The 18,790-nt window shown below is 48.9% G+C and overlaps 1 protein-coding gene across 4 annotated transcripts in view; it reads right to left on the reverse strand.

Annotated features, from left to right (window-relative positions):
- The window catches only part of LOC137436912 (collectin-12), a 56,798-nt gene that overhangs the window by 15,067 nt on the left and 22,941 nt on the right, over nt 1–18,790 (reverse strand). For all 4 annotated transcript variants that reach the window (XM_068131134.2, XM_068131133.2, XM_068131135.2 and 1 more), the window contains one exon: nt 529–618. In XM_068131134.2, the coding sequence (XP_067987235.1) occupies nt 529–618 (90 nt within the window). The remainder of the gene's footprint in view (nt 1–528; nt 619–18,790) is intronic.

Genomic DNA, 18,790 nt, shown 5'->3' on the forward strand with positions numbered 1-18,790 from the left:
TGTCGTGTTTCTCCTCGCTATCTGCGGACTGACACAATCCACTGGATTATTATAGAGTGTCGGGTTGTATCCTCTGGACGTTAGCACAACAGCTCTCAGACTCTGTGGCAAGATCCACGAGCAAGTTGTTGAATGCTCCCCGAGTCGGCCTTCTCTCCACTGAGGGCTTTACCCATAGCCGCTTCTTTTTCCTGGCACGCCGTCGGCAACGTACCAGCATTAATGCCAAAGCAACAATGAGCTTTCATACTTCTCATCCTCTCCCTGCATCCCTGATCCCTGTTTACCAAAAAATAGTGATGTCGTCAATCACGTAGTGCGAATCAAGTGTGCGACAGTCTCAGTCAAAACAAGAATGTGCAAGGTTCATCGCCGACAACGTTGTTGTATTGCGTCAGTGAAGATCAGATAGCATGCTGCTGCCTTTAAGATGCGAGTGAGCTCAAAACCCACACAAGCAGGACCCTATCCGGAATCGGTCACAAATAACACTGCACAATTGTCTCCATATTTCCTTTTGCATCAAACCTCCAAATTTTCCACATCCAACCTCCCATTGATGGTGTCGGAGTAGTCAAGAGTGCGATTTTTCCCAAACTCCATGTGCTCCAGCAAATCCTGCATGGTGAGGAAGAGGAAGAGAAGAAGATCGTTTGTGAGCAGAAGCCCCATGGTGATACAAATCATTCTACTGCTTGATAATGTCAGGTGAGCAGAAATACTAATCGGGGGACTGACCTGAACAGTGAAGTCAATGGGGGGACTAAACATAAAAGGTGCTATATGGTTATACAATGGTAAAACATATATATATATATATATATATATATATATATATATATATATATATATATATATATATATATATATATATATATTGTTGGGGATTTGGGAATTGTGTGTGTAATTTGATGTAAATTTTCCCCTTTTGTATGCTGTAAATATTCCCTGTAAATATCACCCTCCAATTGTAGTGGCAAAGATCAAACGTCGTCTGTAGTTAGGCCATCGCACACATGTAGCAAATCTATGATTTCCCTCATTAGTTATGTCCTTAGTAAATGGAGTTGAAGGTTCTGTGATCCACTCGTTCATTACGTTGCACCCAATTAAATAAGATAGATCCCTCTGACATGGTATCTTCAAAGTGCCAGGTTTATCCACTTTGCTGCATTTTGACTCCTTTAGCCACTTTGCTGCATTTTGACTCCTTTAGCCACTTTGCTGCATTTTGACTCCCTTAGCCACTTTGCTACATTTGACTCCATTACGCACGTGGTTAAGCCTCGGAGAAGAAAGGCGTGTCTCCGCCCTCGTCATCAATGAGAGGAGTGAGTCAGCCCCGCTCAACCAACCAAGAACAAGGGGTTGGGCTTGTAGAGGGCGTGGAGAGAAACATTGAGGAGCTTCGCGAAGGTTCAAGGGAGGGGCATATATAACCCGCGGTGGCACGGCCCCCGAGGAGAGAAAAGGGACAAAGAGAGATCGAGGGAGATCAGAGAGAGAGAGCTGCGGGATCGGAGAAAGGACCGAAGTGATTTGGAGAGCGCGCGACGCAGCGGTGCACAGGAGGAGCTTTGGCCGCGCAGCTTCGGAGCCGCGGCGGTTTTGCTCGATCGCAGCTCAGGTTTTGACGGCGGCTGTTCGCTTCCAGCCCGACCGTGCCCCGGTCCCCGCTGAACCTTCCTCTCCCTCCAAGCCATCCACCTCCTACCATTCGTTCCTGCTTTCATCCCCCGTGTAAGTCTGGCCGTTTGTCTGTCTTTCATGTTCTCTTGGGGTATTAAGTAAGACTGTTTATAGATAAGTTAAATATTGCACTGTGTCTCCTGCTCCTTCCATTGCCTTGTAAATTGTATTTCGTCTCCTTTCTGCTTAGTTGTGTGTAAATAATAAATCCTGTTATTCCTACGTTCTTCTTCTTCTTCCTTCTTCATGCTCTTTCGGTCGCTTTAGAGGTTTCCACATTGAGTGTACGTGGCGCGATTTGGCCGACGCACATAAATCGGGTCTAGTCTTGGTAAACGGCTCACGTCGCAGTTCGCTTCGCTCGGCGTTACCCATCCATTACGCTGCGGCCGTGAGCGGGGGAGTATTTCCTCGCGTACCGGGAAGCGCTGGTATTTAGGTCATAGGACGGTTGGGCCTAATACCCTACCCAGCGCCGACCGGGCGTGGCGTCATACCCCCGGGACCACGTCGGTCAGTCATACACGAGGGGATTAATCCCCCCTTGGTAAGTGGGAAAGGCCGACGTCGGGGTCCGTAACAATTGGTGTCTGGGAATTGAGATTCGAGGCCCGAACCAAATTTTTAAACATCTTTAAAAAAAAAATTTGGTCAAAATTTGGAGCGGCCGAGATTGTAATAACATCTAAATTTAAAATCGTGCCATGGATGGTCAAGGCGATCGGGTGCCGGTGGGAGAGATAGAAGGGGTAGAGTCGACCCAGGACCCCAGGGAAGAAGTGGGAATAGTGGAAGAGGTGCGCAAAGAAGGTGCGGTCGTGGGGGTTACAGGCACACGAAATGGCAACCTCCCGTACGTGACGGCGATAGCCGGACCCGCAGTGCCAATGGACTGGGGCCTTTTTATGATGCATTTCAGTGCATCTATGAAGGGGGACAGTAAAGGATTGGATGCAATGATGGCTACCCAGGGGATCGACATGAAAAAAATGAGGCACGAGGCAAGGTACAACCCAGATGGATTTGAGGAGCAAATAAACACCACGATGAAAAACATACGGGGAGACATTGGCCGCAGATCAGGCGAAAAGGGCACATCGGTGCACAGCGAGGTAAAGCAGGTCGAGAAGCGCTGGTTGAGCGAAGCGGAGAAAAGCACGGGTAAAATGACGGGTATAGAGATCGCGACCCGGGGTATGGGGAAGCCGGCGACCGCTGAAGTACAAGTGGGAATTTTAATAAAGCCAGCGGTCGTTGAGGTGAATAAAGAAAGAGCAATAGTTATGGTTGAAATTGAAAAGACGACAGAGGTAGCCCGGGAATTGAAGGGAGAGATGGATATTGCTCAAAGTCTGAATGCACATCCTGATGCCGTACTTGCTAATCCTTATAAAGATTTGCAGGTGCGCGTGGAGAAAAGGATCCCCCAGGTGAGTCGTGCTGTATGTTGTGCGGGTAGATTTTGTAGAAAAATGTCTGGCGCGAAGAGAATTGTCGCGCGATTGGGATCGAGGAAGCACCCGGGCGTTGGTGAGGGGTCCCGTGTGAGTGGAAATGGCACGCGTGTGAGGAAAAAGTGTGCATTGGGGGATGAGCGTGTTACGAAGCGTGAGTGTGAAACCGAGTGCGAGCGAGAATGCACGTCGGGGTGTACGGAGTGTGACAAAGGGAGTGAGAGCGATACGGAGTGTACGTGCAAGGGTGAGAGTGACCCGGAGAGTGAGTTGGTGGAGGAGCGGGTGCGAGGAAGCACGTTTGGGATGAACGGAGAGGGTGTGCGAGAAAGCACACCTGAGTTGGTTGTGGCGCGGGTGTGGGAGAGCCCATCGGAGCGCGTGAGTGGGTGGATGCAAGAGTGCACGCCCATGGTGAGTGGTACGGAGTACGTACCGAGGGAGAGTGCGCAAGACGGTGTGCGAGGTGTGTTAAGGGAGTGTGCGAACGGCGAGTGCGCGCAAGAGGGTGCGCGAAAGGTGTGGTGTGTAACAGGGAGTGCGTTGGTGGAATGGATGGAGTGTGTGGAATGTACGGGCGGCGTTGGAACGCCGGGCTTGGTGAGTGTGGAAAGGGTCGCGTATGCGTGTGAGCATGCGGGTAAGGCATCGACGTTGAACGGGGTAGCGTTTAGAGTGACGGCTAGCTGAAGCGGGCGCTCGTTGCGCGGTGCGCTTTGTTGGATGCTAGGCCCCGCACGGTCGAGTCCGGGCCTTGTCGGGCAAGGCGACTGGTCCGGTTCAAGGGCAAGTAGGAGGGAGCGGAACGGTGCCCCCTGGCGGGGGCGGGGTTCCGATCGGGCGAGATTGAGCCATCGGGCCGGCGACCGCAAGGGGCCGCGCCGAGATTGTGCTTGGAATCTCGGCCCGACCAACCCCCCCCCCCCCCCCCCTTGAACCGAATGCCGGACAGATTCAACCTGCAGGCGACCAAACCACCCAAATTCATTGCACGGCTTTGCGAAGCCGAGTTTTAATGATGTGACGACGCACCGAGGCTCAGATATAGCGGACTGTAATGATGATAGTGTTTTGGACCCGAAATTGAGGATAGGGAATTTGTGATTGGCAAATAATTTGATGATTGGCAGATTGATGATTGGTAGAATGATTGGCAGATGATTGGCAAATTTTTGAATGGCTGAAATTGGATGGGCCAAATTGGTAGTGGGAGATGCCCGATGTGGTGGGATGGCAACTCTGCAATCTCTCACAGCGGGGGCAAAGGAGCTATAGTTTATGGGGTTTGGCAGTGAAAACTAGCCCGGGAGGGTCAGGATAAAATGATAGGGATCTAGAGAAGATGACCATAGGTAACTGTAAGTTTAAGTAGCAACAGTGGACAGGTAGTGGGGACATAGAGAGGGTAGTTGGATGATAATGACGAGGGAGCGCAATAATGTAAGGGGCGACGGGGAAGCGCGAGTTTTAGAGGGAAACCAGGTAGATCAGATGATGCCGTGTGTGTGTTTAAAAGTGAACAGGTGTATGGAGCAGTGTATGAGTGAGTAATAGTGATTGAGTGTTGTGTTGACCAAATGGTCCAGGGAGGAAGAAGGGTGCAGGAAGCACCAGGTGTAGGAGTGATTGCACAGGTGTGCAACTACAGGTGTATGGAGAATGGTTGTGTGGAATACATGGAGTGTGGAATATATGGAGTATGGAATGGATGGTCGTGGAGTGAGTATGGTGGAAACTGTGGAGTGGAGTGGATGGTGCGAAGGTGTGGATGGGGGAAAGGAGGATGGACCCCATCACGAATACCCGGGGAGAAAGTGTAAGTGTTAGGTAGAGGGTACAGGTCAATTGTGGTTGGATATTGGCATCTGTGGTGCGTGGTGGAAGAATGGTGTTTGGATGGGTGCATTAGTGACGTGGAAATGGCTGGGCGTGTGGCCTGTTAGTATGTGTAGTTGAATGGGCACTCCACCACTGTGAGGATGTCGGCCAGGTGAGGCCACAGGTGGGCTCTGGGAGCCGTTAGAGTTGTGGATGGGGCCCGAGGATCCAGAGGACGGACCCAGGTAGCCCAGTGCCAGAGAGGGCACCGAGTGGGGAGAGTGCCAGAGGGCCTTCCCCAGTAGATAGGTTAGGATAAGGAGCAGGTAAGCTCGAAGGCAACTACAGTGGTGGAGGTGTGCAGGTGGGTAGACCTGCTGGGAGAGCCACATGACCCAGTCCTGAAATTGTGCAAAGGCACAGGGAGTTGAATCGGGGGAGTGAGACCCCAAATTGATGAAGCACCACAGTTTGGTCAATGGGAATTTGGTTCTTAAACCCGCATAGAGTAAGTTGGCCAATGGTTTGGCAGGGAAAGACCCCGGGTAGTGTAAGGTGTATTAAAGTCATTTAGAAGATAGTTAGGATTAAGAATCTCCTCGCACCATCTACATCCACTCACCTGAGGTGACAAAACTCCACACCATGCCATGGTTTTTTTGTTATTTTATTGTTCAAATGTTTGGAATGTGAGATGCATCATGACGTGGGTGTGACATTGTGCTTTGTGTTCCATCTCTCCCTCCTTATGAGGATTGATGATGAATTGGTGATGGCAAATTTGGGTTAGAGGGATTGTGGGGACGAATTTGGTATGGGAGAAATAGGGGGAAGACGTGACAGTAGTGACGAATTTGTAAATGTGTAGATTTTTGTACATATGGGGTAAGGGCAAGGGTAGAGTAGGTAACAGGGGGGGGTGACGTACGGTAGGGACGAGCTTTCTCACTTCACTCTCCGTACGCACCTCGTCCTGCATTGCCTTGTATTGATGTGTACCCTTGTGACCTTACCCCTCACTCACCTGTCTTCTGTCTCCCTGTCTGACAACCGAAGACTGTGCTCGCTGGGCACCGAGGGAGCGTGCGGGAGTCCGCCATGGTGTACCAGAACTCCCACAACCAGCATGCATTGCATGGATGCACCACTTATGGACCGCCGTCTTGCGGCCAAGCACCACTTTATGGACCCCTCATTTTGGGTCTTGCTTGCGGACCTCGGTAAGGTGGCACCTATGCCAAAAAGGTGGACCACCCTTAGTTGGCCCCTGTGGCCCTAAATAAAAATGGACATGGTTTGTGCTTTTTACATTGCCAAATAGGCCGCAGGAAGAAAGAAACCATCAGGAAGAACATCGGCCCAGCAGGGAAGAGGAAGACCACCAGCGTTGTGTTTTATTAAGAACTGTGATGACTGTGCACTGGTTGGTGCTGTTGGTGCTTTTGGTGCTTTTGGGTGCTTTGGTGTTATTGGTACTGGTGCATCGATGCAATGCGTGCTGTCTCCTCCCTCCCAACAGGAATTTCCTTCTTTTTGTTTCCCTAAAAAGAAAAATCACAGGTCCTGGGTTGCATTTTGTAAATAGTCAAATAATGCCAATGTAAATAATGCTCCCCCACCGTAAATGTTTTAGTTTGAAAATAATTCCGCAATTCGGTTAGCTGTGGGTGTGAAACTGTTAGGCAGGGTGCAACGCAATTAGCGGGACATATTTATTTGTGTTTTAAAATTGTCGCACTCAGGGTCAGGTTAATTGTAGAGGGAATTACAACTACGTGCCACACTAAAGGTAAAACTTTCGGGCCGGGACGTCCCGTAAGGAAGGAGGGTGCAGTGTTGGAGGTTTGGGAATTGTGTGTGTAATTTGATGTAAATTTTCCCCTTTTGTATGCTGTAAATATTCCCTGTAAATATCACCCTCCAATTGTAGTGTCAAAGATCAAAGGTCGTCTGTAGTTAGGCCATCGCACACACGTAGCAAATCTATGATTTCCCTCATTAGTTATGTCCTTAGTAAATGTAGTTGAAGGTTCTGTGATCCACTAGTTCATTACGTTGCACCGAATTAAATAAGATAGATCCCTCCGACATGGTATCTTCAAAGTGCCAGGTTTATCCACTTTGCTGCATTTTGACTCCTTTAGCCACTTCGCTGCATTTTGACTCCTTTAGCCACTTTGCTGCATTTTGACTCCCTTCGCCACTTTGCTGCATTTGACTCCATTATGCACGTGGTTAAGCCTCGGAGAAGAAAGGCGTGTCTCCGCCCTCGTCATCAATGAGAGGAGTGAGTCAGCCCCGCTCAACCAACCAAGAACAAGGGGTTGGGCTTGGAGAGGGCGTGGAGAGAAACATCGAGGAGCTTCACGAAGGTTCAAGGGAGGGGCATATATAACCCGCGGTGGCACGGCCCCCGAGGAGAGAAAAGAGACGAAGAGAGATCGAGGGAGATCGGAGAGAGAGAGCTGCGGGATCGGAGAAAGGACCGAAGTGATTTGGAGAGCGCGCGACGCAGCGGTGCACAGGAGGAGCTTTGGCCACGCAGCTTCGGAGCCGCGGCGGTTTTGCACGATCGCAGCTCAGGTTTTGACGGCGGCTGTTCGCTTCCAGCCCGACCGTGCCCCGGGTCCCTGCTGAACCTTCCTCTCCCTCCAAGCCATCCACCTCCTACCATTCGTTCCTGCTTTCATCCCCCGTGTAAGTCTGGCCATTTGTCTGTCTTTCATGTTGTCTTGGGGTATTAAGTAAGACTGTTTATAGATAAGTTAAATATTGCACTGTGTCTCCTGCTCCTTCCATTGCCTTGTAAATTGTATTTCGTCTCCTTTCTGCTTAGTTGTGTGTAAATAATAAATCCTGTTATTCCTACATTCTTCTTCTTCTTCCTTCTTCATGCTCTTTCGGTCGCTTTAGAGGTTTCCACATTGAGTGTACGTGGCGCGATTTGGCCGACGCACATAAATCGGGTCTAGTCTTGGTAAATGGCTCATGCCGCAGTTCGCTTCGCTCGGCGTTACCCATCCATTACGCTGCGGCCGTGAGCGGGGGAGTATTCCCTCGCGTACCGGGAAGCGCTGGTATTTAGGTCATAGGACGGGTTGGGCCTAATACCCTACCCAGCGCCGACCGGGCGTGGCGTCACACCCCCGGGACCACGTCGGTCAGTCATGCACGAGGGGATTAATCCCCCCTTGGTAAGTGGGAAAGGCCGACGTCGGGGTCCGTAACAATATATGTGTGTATATATATATATGTATATATATATATCTTACTATAATTCACCAAATGTCCGTCCGTCTGTCTGTCTGTCTGTCTGTCTGTTCGAAGGTACCGTAAAAACTGCTGAACCAATCGCAAAGATATTTTGGGTGGATAATCCTGGGATCTCCAGGAGTAAAATAGGCTATTTAGTTTTCCCAATTTCAGCTTTAGTCTCCAGCATTCTCAGGTTTGGACTCACGCATAACAATTGCGTTCGCATAACGTTCATTGTTCTCATTGTGACGATGTTGTTTTCCCGGGTGCCGCACAAACGGCTGCACCGACCGCTGCACCGATCGCTGCACAGTTGCACCGATCGAACTTGGTGACCTCGGACATAGTCCTTTTATAAGGACACGGGTTGAAATCCCTACTTGAGAGAATTCTAGCCCATTTCAACTGAAGGAAACACGTATCGGGAGTACATACGACATAGTGATTGTGAACACGATTAGTTTAATCTCCACATGAGAGAATTCCACATAGCTATTTGGGCGGTGAATACGCTAACAGATCGCTGTCTCCATCGATCTTGCCAAGGCTGTAACAGCTATCGGCTCAAAATCCTTTTAATTGTTGATTTGGAAGTTTTTACAATGAAGGAAACACGTATCGGGAGTACATACGACATCGGGAGGACTAACTGCACGCGTCTTCAGTATCAAGCTTAAATCTGTCATGGCGGATCTGAAGAGCGGAATGCTTGGAGAAGTGGTGGGCTACTTCGGCATGAAGGAGGATCAGAAACGTGGACTCCCACACTGCCACATCCTGCTGATACTTGCTCCCGCATGACGTTATTTTCCCGGGTGCCGCACAAATGGCCGCACCGATCGAGATTTAATGGATGTTTATACAAATCGTTTAAAAGAAAGAAAAAGCCTTCAATTTCTGATATTTAGCCTTTTCATTTGGGCCTCCCAATTGAAGCCCCACCCGTAGGGCAGGTACGGTTGCTAGTAAATAAAATCTGACCTTCTGTACTCTTGCTTCATATTCATATTTTGATCTCCAATCGAAATTGCTTGAGTATATAGCAATCATACTAAAATACGCCATTTGTGTCCATCTGTCTGATGATTTTTTTTGATGCCAATACATTCTGTCGTTTTAGTAGTTGCCGAAGACGACAAGAAGAGGCCATTTCGTTGGGTACAAAGCTTGTTTATTGTACAGAAATCTCCAGCAACTGCTGGCGAATGGAAGTCGTAACGGCTTATATAAAACCAAAAACCCTCTTCGGAGGGCGTGGCTCCAACAGCCGCGCGTGCGTCACGACCACACAACCAACAGCCCGTGCACATGGGTTAGACACTTAGACCAAACATATCGTATTGGTAACCATCACATGCGGATAAGATAACCGCGACATGTGAATAAGGTAACCGCTACACTAAAATACACCATTTGTGTCCGTCTGTCTGATGATTTTTTTTGATGCCAATACATTCTGTCATTACTTATCCAATCTCAACCAAACTTGACAGGGTTAGACAATGAAGGTTGTAGCGCATTCATTTGCCCCCCTCCCCAAGGGTGTTTTCTCCCCCCGAGCGAGTTTGCCAGCCATTGCCGTAAATGGGGTTGCACGTTGAGGTGTATAATCAATGTTAAATTAGCTTTATCATGGCGTATTTCCAAAGAAGATTTATCGTGGCGTTTTTCCAAAGACGCTTTTCATAACAAAATGAATGATAATCGCATATTATTAATGTTATTACAAAACAATATTAATACTAATAATGTCCCACTTCCCCAAGGCGTTTTTCCTGCAGTGATAACGTGTATAAATGGCTTATCGTTATAATGGCGTTTCCGTGGCACCAACGGCTTCTACAGGAAGTAAAAATATTATACACCACGAACACATATGCTTGGCTTTTTAAACAGTCGCGAATGCTCTTTATAACACTAAATGAAGAAATTTGGGGGAATCCCGACATCCGTGAAGTAAGGTTTACTTACAGAACTGAGCGAAGATCTACTGTACTCCATATAACCCACAAATGTTGGGTTAATGACATGGCCTTTTCTGCCGCCACCGTGGCATTTTTCGTAGCGAACTTTTGAAACTCACTCCTGCTGTTTCATACGAAACTGAAAGGGAGAAGCTCGGGTTGTGCTCCTTTACCAAGCCAAGCCAGCCGTTCCTTAACGGTTTTGAATGGAGTGCTTGCTCAAATGCTTAAACCACTTGGCGATCTCTTCACAAAAAACTTGGTAAATGAACACACACCCAATGTTCTTGAGACCCACCCATAGATCGACTGTAATCTATATACCCCAAAGGGGAATGACCCTTCCTGCCCCTTCCGGAGTCTGCGGGTGTACTAGTAATAACAAATTTGACCTCACTGTTCCAATACTTATGGAGGCTAGTATCACTAATTTCCTTGTGAATAAGAACATCAAACCAGCTGATGTTCACACACAACAGTCTGTGCGATTTGTTGATGCTCATCTTTCATGTTGTGTGTTTAAATGGTGCGGGTGAGTTGTGGCTGTGTTGGGTGAGCAGTCGTGAGCATCATCACATGTAAACCAACAGTTGTCAAACAATTGAGTTAAATATTGTTACAGACGCGGTTGTGGATGTTGGTTTACCGAGCGGTTTGGTATGACCGCGTCTGCACAGTTTACCCGATTATACTCGAACGTTGGCCGAGTCGCGCTACGCTAAATCAATTGAGGAAAGGACACAACGGCTGGGTTAAAATGACACGACACCAGGGGTACAGTTCTCAAGACCTCCGGAGGAGGTTATAATATTTCGGAACGTTAGATTACAAGGACGAGAGAGACAGCATAGGAAGGTAGGCACTTAAATACGGTCTTATAGTAGCCCCGACAGATGACAGATAAACGGGACAAGACTGACTCACACCGGGATTGATGGCAAGGAAGGGCAGGTAGTCGAGGCTCAAGGTGCACCTTGGCTCAGGGGCAGAATCGACCCGGTCCGGTCCAGAGATGCGGGAGGTCTCTCAGCGCTCGGAGGTGGCGACTGGTTCTCTTTACTTCAAGCTCGGGGCGCATCTGACCTCACATCCGGTAAGTCGCTGCGTATATCCAGCGGGGAGTGACACGCCCTCGGCTCGTTAGCTCCGCCCCAGATGGAATCGGCCCGTTGCTTCTTATTGGGTGCGGGGGGTTACCGGGCTCCACCCTTGACGAGGGGCCGACAGTCAGCCCCTTCGTGGTAACCCCGTCGGCGCACATGGGCAATGGCGGCTAACCAAGCCGGTGTGAGGACGCACACTCCCCTCGCGCTGTTGTTGTAGTTGTTGTTGTTGTTGTTTCATGAGGAAGATGGGAGGAGTTATGGGGAGGTCCTAAACTCACTACTGGTGCCATACAATCACATTCTGGTGCAACGAAGAGTCAGAATTAATGGAAACGAGTCCTTAACTGACATAGACTAAGAATAACTAGCAAGAGGTCCTATAGTTGTCTACGTGAGATGCGGTGAACCTGGGCACGACATTTAATGGGGGAAAAAGGGGAAGGTCGGTTCTACAGAGTGTTGTTTACAGACAATGGGACTAGGGAATGGGGGATTGGGGATAGTTGGGGAGTATTGGGGAAATAGGGGAATATTTACAAGCGGATATGGAGGCCAAATCCCATATCCGCAACATTGCACCCTTCTCTACCCTCGGGGCGTCCCGACCCGATAAATTTTTACCTATTTTAGTGTGGCACTCAGATGTAGTTCCCTCTACTATTAACTCTACCCTGAGTGCGACAGTTTTACAGATATTCACAAATGAGTAAATATGTCCCCCTGCGATGTTGCACCCTTCTCCTCACAGAAACACACCCACAGGATAATCGAATCGCGGAAAGAATTCGCAAACTAAACATACAGCCGGTAGGGAGCATTATTTACACAAGACTACGCTGATATTTACACTATGATCCAGGACCTGTTTTTGGAGGAACACATGCAGATGTTATGCATAGAGAGAGCACGCATGCCAGCATCGATACACCAACCCACGAGTGCTCTGTGGCCTTACGGCCTTTAATAATGTGCAGAGCACCCCTTCCAAGCACCAAAAGCACCACCCCAAGCACCAATCGGTGCAGTCACCATTGTTCATTAAAATAAAAACAACAACCCCTAACCCTGCAGGTGTCTCTTGCTCTTCGTGTGGTGCACTTGGCCTTCTTGCTTCTTTCAAAAATAAAGAAAGGCGCCAACCGCGTCCATTTCCTATTTGTGGCCGTCAGGGGGCCAACTATTAGTGGTTCACCTGTATGGCATAGGTGCCACGTTGACCCATAGGTCCATCCATGGGTGGTGCTTGCCCGCAAAAGAACTGCGGTCCATTGTGGGTGGCCACCAAAATTGCGGTCCATATGGTGTATCGATCCCGGCAGCAAGCAGCGAAAGTGCAGGCCCACAACTGCGGAGCCAGCACCTCTCTCTCCTCTCTCTCCTCTCTCTCTGCCCCAAAGCCAGATCCTCGGAGGTGGGAGACAAAAGAAAAGACAAGTGAGTAAGGTGGTAAGGGCGCAAAAGTGCACGCAACATTAGGTAATGCACACTAGGGGCACATGGGAACCAGGTGAGACAGGTACGTTCCTACCGTACGCCCCCCCCCCCCCCCCCCACCAGGTAACCTACATGGCCCCTCCCTTACCCCTTACTGTATCCACAAAACACAACACTACCCATAAACATCTACTTTACAAATCAACAACCGTCCCTACTGTCTTCCCCGTTCCTCCCATAAACCAAATTCGTCTTCTCTCCCTCCTAACCAATCAAATTTGCCATTTTCAACTCTCATCAAAATTTGCCATCTCCAACTCAACATCATAATTTGCTATCACCAATTCATCATCAGTCCCTCCTAGGGAGGGAGAGATGGAATCACCCCAATGTCTCATCCACGTCGTGATGCATCTCACAAATCCTCACAGCAATCCTTACTTCCTGCAACACAAAACAAAGAAAACACAGGTGTGGAGTCATCATCATCACCACAGGTAAGTGGCTGCGTATGGTGCGACAGGTTCATCAATCCTAACTATTTCCTAAATGACTTTAACAACTTTACATTACCCGGGGTCTTTCCCTGCCAATCCATTGGCCAACTTACACTATATGGGTTCTAAAAACCAATTCCCATTGACCAAACTGTGGTGCTTTTCAATTTGGGGTCTCACTCCCCCGATTCATCTCCCGGTGCCCTCGCACAATTTCTGGGCTGTGGCGTGTACCTCTCCCAGCGGGTCTACCCACCTGCACACCTCCACCACTGCAGTTGCCTCCGAGCTTACCTGCTCCTTACCCTAACCTAACTACCTGGGGAAGGCCCTCTGGCGCTCTCCCCACTCGGTGCCCTCTCTGGCACTGGGCTACCCGGGTCCGTCCTCCGGATCCTCGGGCCCCACTGACACTAACGGCTCCCAGAGCCCACCTGCGGCCTCACCTGGCCGACATCCTCACAGTGGTGGAGTGCCCAACCAACTACACACACTAACAGGCTACACGCCCAGCCATTTCCACAACACTAATGCACCCATCCACAATACCATTCTGCAACCGCACCACAAATGCCAATATCCAACCACAATTTACCTATACCCTCTACCTAACACTTACACTACCCGCCCCGGGTACTCGTGAAAGGGGTCCACTCTTCCCCCATCCACACCTTCGCACCATGCACACCACTCCGTACCACTTACTCCAACTCTCCCCACACACCTTTACTTGCACACCTGTGCTCTCACACCTGGTGCCACCTGCACCCTTCTCTCCCCAAGCGCCTTCGCGCTGATCCACCACACTCACTACTCATCCATTGCTCCACACACCTGTCCAGTTGCACACCTGTGCAATCACACCTGTTCGATCACACCTGTTCAATCCTCACACACACGGCATCATCTCATCTAACTACTCCCCTCTGAAACTTGCGCTTCCCAGTCGTCCCTTTAAACTATTGCGCTCCCACGTCATTATCATCCACACTAATCTACCTGCGTCCCCACTACAGGTATCAGTCACTAACTAAACTTAACGTCACCTAATGTCATCTTCGCTAGATCCCTATCAATATCCTAACCCACCCGGGCTAGTTTTCACTGCCATACACCCCATAAGCTATAGCTCCTTTGCCCCACCATGGGAAGGGTGGCAGGGATGCCACCCTTACCCACCGGGCCCATCGCTCACTACCAATTTTGCACATCAAATTTCAACAAATCAAAAATTTGCCAATCACTACCCATCATCTGCCAATCATTACTGCCAATCCTTTGCCAATCATCAAATTTTGTTTTTTTCTAATTTTGGGGCTAAAACACTATCCTCATCACCCTTCTACTTATTAGATCCTCTCGGTGCGCCGTGACATCATTAAACTCGGTTCGTAAAGCCGAGCAATGAATTCGGGTGGTTTGGTCGCCTGCAGGTTGAGTCCGTCCGGCTTTCGGTTCAAGGGAGGTGGTTTGGTTGGACCGAGATTCCACGCACCATCTCGGCGCGACACCTTGCGGTCCCGGGCCCGATGGCTCAATCTCCCCCGGTCGGAACCCCGTCCCCACGAGGGGGCACCGTTCCGCCTCCTCCCACTCGCCCTTGAACCGGACCGGTCGCCTCGCCCGACAAAGCCCGGACTCGACCGTGCGGGGCGGGGCCAAGCCCGAATCGGCAACGACGCTTCGAAGAGAAGCGACGCAGCATCGACCCGCGCCGGGCCTCGCACCCAACAAAGCACCCCTCGCACCGAGTGCTCGCATCGGCTATCCGTCGCCCTAACCGCTAAACCGGTTACCGTCGATGCTTTACTTGCATGCTTACAAGCATACGCTACCCCTTTCACCCTCACAAAAACACACACATTCGCCGACGCACACTTTTTCCTCCCACGCGTGCCATTTCCACTCACACGGGACCCTTCACCAACGCCCGGATGCTTCCTCGATCCCAAGCGCGCGAAAATTCTTTTGTCGCTAAACATCCTCTTACAAAATCTCCCCGCACAATACACAGCACGTCTCACCTTCGGGGTTCTTCTTCCTCCCTGCACCAAAACCTGCAAACTTCCATTTGGATTAGCGAGTACAACATCAGGATGTGCATTTAGACTTTGAGCAATTTCCATTCCTTCCTCCGATTGTTGCTCTTTTAACTTTAAGTCCCCGGTCTCTCCAATTTCAACTATACCCATAATTTCTTTGTTCACCTCGACGACCGTTGGCTTTAATAAAACACCCTCTACCTCATCGGTCGCCAGCTTTTCCAAACCCCGGGTCGCGATTTCTACCCCCGTCATTGTACCCGTGCTTTCCTCCGCTTCGCTCAACCAGCGCTTTTCGACCCGCTTTACCTCCTCGTGCACCCCTGGGACCCTTTCGCCCAACTTGCGGTCTCTGTCCCTCTGCTCCCTTTCCTCCCTATCGGCCATCATTCAGTTTATTGTTGCTTCAATTTGGTTTCCCAATCCGTTCGTTATTTCTTCCATTTGGTTTAACAATCGCTCCCTGTTCCTGTCCAAAAGGGCCTCCATTTCAGCCATAATTAATTGCATGTCTTCCACCGTTGGTACAAAGGGCGCGGCAAAATTTGGTGCCGCTGTAACCACGTGCGCGAGAGCGCCATTTTGTGCACCTGATACCTCCTCAACCACACCTTCTTTACTCTCCTCCACCATTTTCCCCACTTCTTCCCTGGGGTCCTGGGTCGATTTTACCCCACTCTCCTCTACCGGAACCCAGCCGTCTTGATCTGCCATAGCGCGACTTTCAAAATTCGGGTTTTTTTTTTTTTTTTTGTAAAACACAATCAAATTTCGCCGTTATAATTTCGAGCGTGTGAAACGCGCTCCGGATCCAATCGCACTTCCCGACACCAATTGTTACTCTAATAGTACAATTGGTGTTCCAAAATTTGGGCCTAACAAATTTAGTCCCAGGTCCGAATCCAACTCCTCGACACCAAATTTTACAGACGCGGTTGTGGATGTTGGTTTACCGAGCGGTTTGGTATGACCGCGTCTGCACAGTTTACCCGATTATACTCGAACGTTGGCCTAGTCGCGCTACGCTAAATCAATTGAGGAAAGGACACAACGGCTGGGTTAAAATGACACGACACCAGGGGTACAGTTCTCAAGACCTCCGGAGGAGGTTATAATATTTCGGAACGTTAGATTACAAGGACGAGAGAGACAGCATAGGAAGGTAGGCACTTAAATACGGTCTTATAGTAGCCCCGACAGACGACAGATAAACGGGACAAGACTGACTCACACCGGGATTGATGGCAAGGAAGGGCAGGTAGTCGAGGCTCAAGGTGCACCTTGGCTCAGGGGCAGAATCGACCCGGTCCGGTCCAGAGATGCGGGAGGTCTCTCAGCGCTCGGAGGTGGCGACTGGTTCTCTTTACTTCAAGCTCGGGGCGCATCTGACCTCACATCCGGTAAGTCGCTGCGTATATCCAGCGGGGAGTGACACGCCCTCGGCTCGTTAGCTCCGCCCCAGATGGAATCGGCCCGTTGCTTCTTATTGGGTGCGGGGGGTTACCGGGCTCCGCCCTTGACGAGGGGCCGACAGTCAGCCCCTTCGTGGTAACCCCGTCGGCGCACATGGGCAATGGCGGCTAACCAAGCCGGTGTGAGGACGCACACTCCCCGCGCGCTGTTGTTGTAGTTGTTGTTGTTGTTGTTTCATGAGGAAGATGGGAGGAGGTATGGGGAGGTCCTAAACTCACTACTGGTGCCATACAATCACATTCTGGTGCAACGAAGAGTCAGAATTAATGGAAACGAGTCCTTAACTGACATAGACTAAGAATAACTAGCAAGAGGTCCTATAGTTGTCTACGTGAGATGCGGTGAACCTGGGCACGACATTTAATGGGGGAAAAAGGGGAAGGTCGGTTCTACAGAGTGTTGTTTACAGACAATGGGACTAGGGAATGGGGGATTGGGGATAGTTGGGGAGTATTGGGGAAATAGGGGAATATTTACAAGCGGATATGGAGGCCAAATCCCATATCCGCAACAATATGTTTGTAAAACAGCTAATTTGGGAGAATCATCGAATTTAATTGCAGAATAATTTGCTGTCAGTGTTGAAAGCGTGGAAACAATCATTCATTCTCAATTTGAAAATCAATAAGGTTACTGCAAGGTGGGGACCAAAGGACCTCATGTTTGACCAAAAGCCAACTCGTGTTGACATTGAAACAGAGCACCTGTAACACTCCCAAATGGATGGATTATTGATGAAGATTGTCACGACAGTGGCCTGGGTCCATCATTTCATACCAGAGTCGAAGTGAGCCCACATGGAATGGAGACATTATTGGGCCCCAACAGAAAAAACAATTCCAGGTTCAACCATCAGTCAGATTTTTTTTTTTCAATGTTGAAGGCTCCAGTCATGGAATATATAGTCCTCATCGAGGCTAGGCCTTAAATAAAACAGCTGGTTTGTGATAGAAAAGTGAAGAAAGAGAAAATAGTCTAAGCGTTTTTGAGGAAGTAATCTGTAATAACTAATAAGTAATCTGCTTTTTGAAAAGGGGAAGGTCATAAGTCTTTGGAAATACATGGGAAGGTAAAGGATTCCAGAGTTTGGCAGTGGGGGGGGGGGGTGGGAGGAAGAAACGGGGGGGGGGGAGAAGGAAGAAACGAATATAATGATGGCCCACCCTTCAGTTACCAATGGCCACACAATAATCATGAGATGTAGTGGCTTGGCGAGTAGGGGAGAGACAGGTTAGTTGATACACTTTTCAGTTATGTTGAACTATACTGAAGACTGTTAGCTCGACAGGATTCATGAATTGTCCAAAAGAAATATCAGGGTCTTGTACATATCTGTGAAGCATGCCAGATCCACTGCATTATCAAACTTGGAATAGTGGCTCACAAAAAAACTGTTTGTCAAACGTATCATCTGACCAGACCAAGTGGGTTAGTTGATACACCTTGGTAGGCGTGAATGGGTTAGAATTTAGATGATACATTGATTTACATGGTGAATGAGTAAGATGATCCATCGATTTACATAGTATTTCTACCAATGGTAACAAATTAGCATGCACATAATAACAGATACACATCAAATTAGGCTACATACCATCATTTCTGTATAATATTTGTACTAATGGTATTTTCAGAGTAAATGAGCACTGTTAATTAAAGCTGTTTGCTTGTTATTTATTCAGCTGTATACCTGCTATGTATACATAGGTAATGTAAAGTATATCTAACAATAGGGCTAAAGGTTAAGTTAGAGAGAGAAAAAAGATCTGCCAAACAAATGAATCGGCAAGTATCAAATATCAGGAAAGGAACAAGGTTCACAACTCAGATGGACACAACTCTTATATTCTAAAGATGTACAGTGTAGGCTATATAGGCCTACATATATTATGATGTATGAAGCCCAGTTACAAATGGCTACAGCATTGGCTTGTAAAAAAAAATAATGAATGGGTTAGTTGATACAGGTCAGTAGGGTTAGTTGATACACGTATCAACTAACCTACTCAGACTGTATCATCTAACCCATCAATGGGTTTTTTGCAACACATGTTGCCC

This window comes from Myxine glutinosa, chromosome 11, assembly GCF_964187855.1.
Source record: "Myxine glutinosa chromosome 11, kmMyxGlut1.1, whole genome shotgun sequence".
Taxonomy (NCBI): domain Eukaryota; kingdom Metazoa; phylum Chordata; class Myxini; order Myxiniformes; family Myxinidae; genus Myxine; species Myxine glutinosa.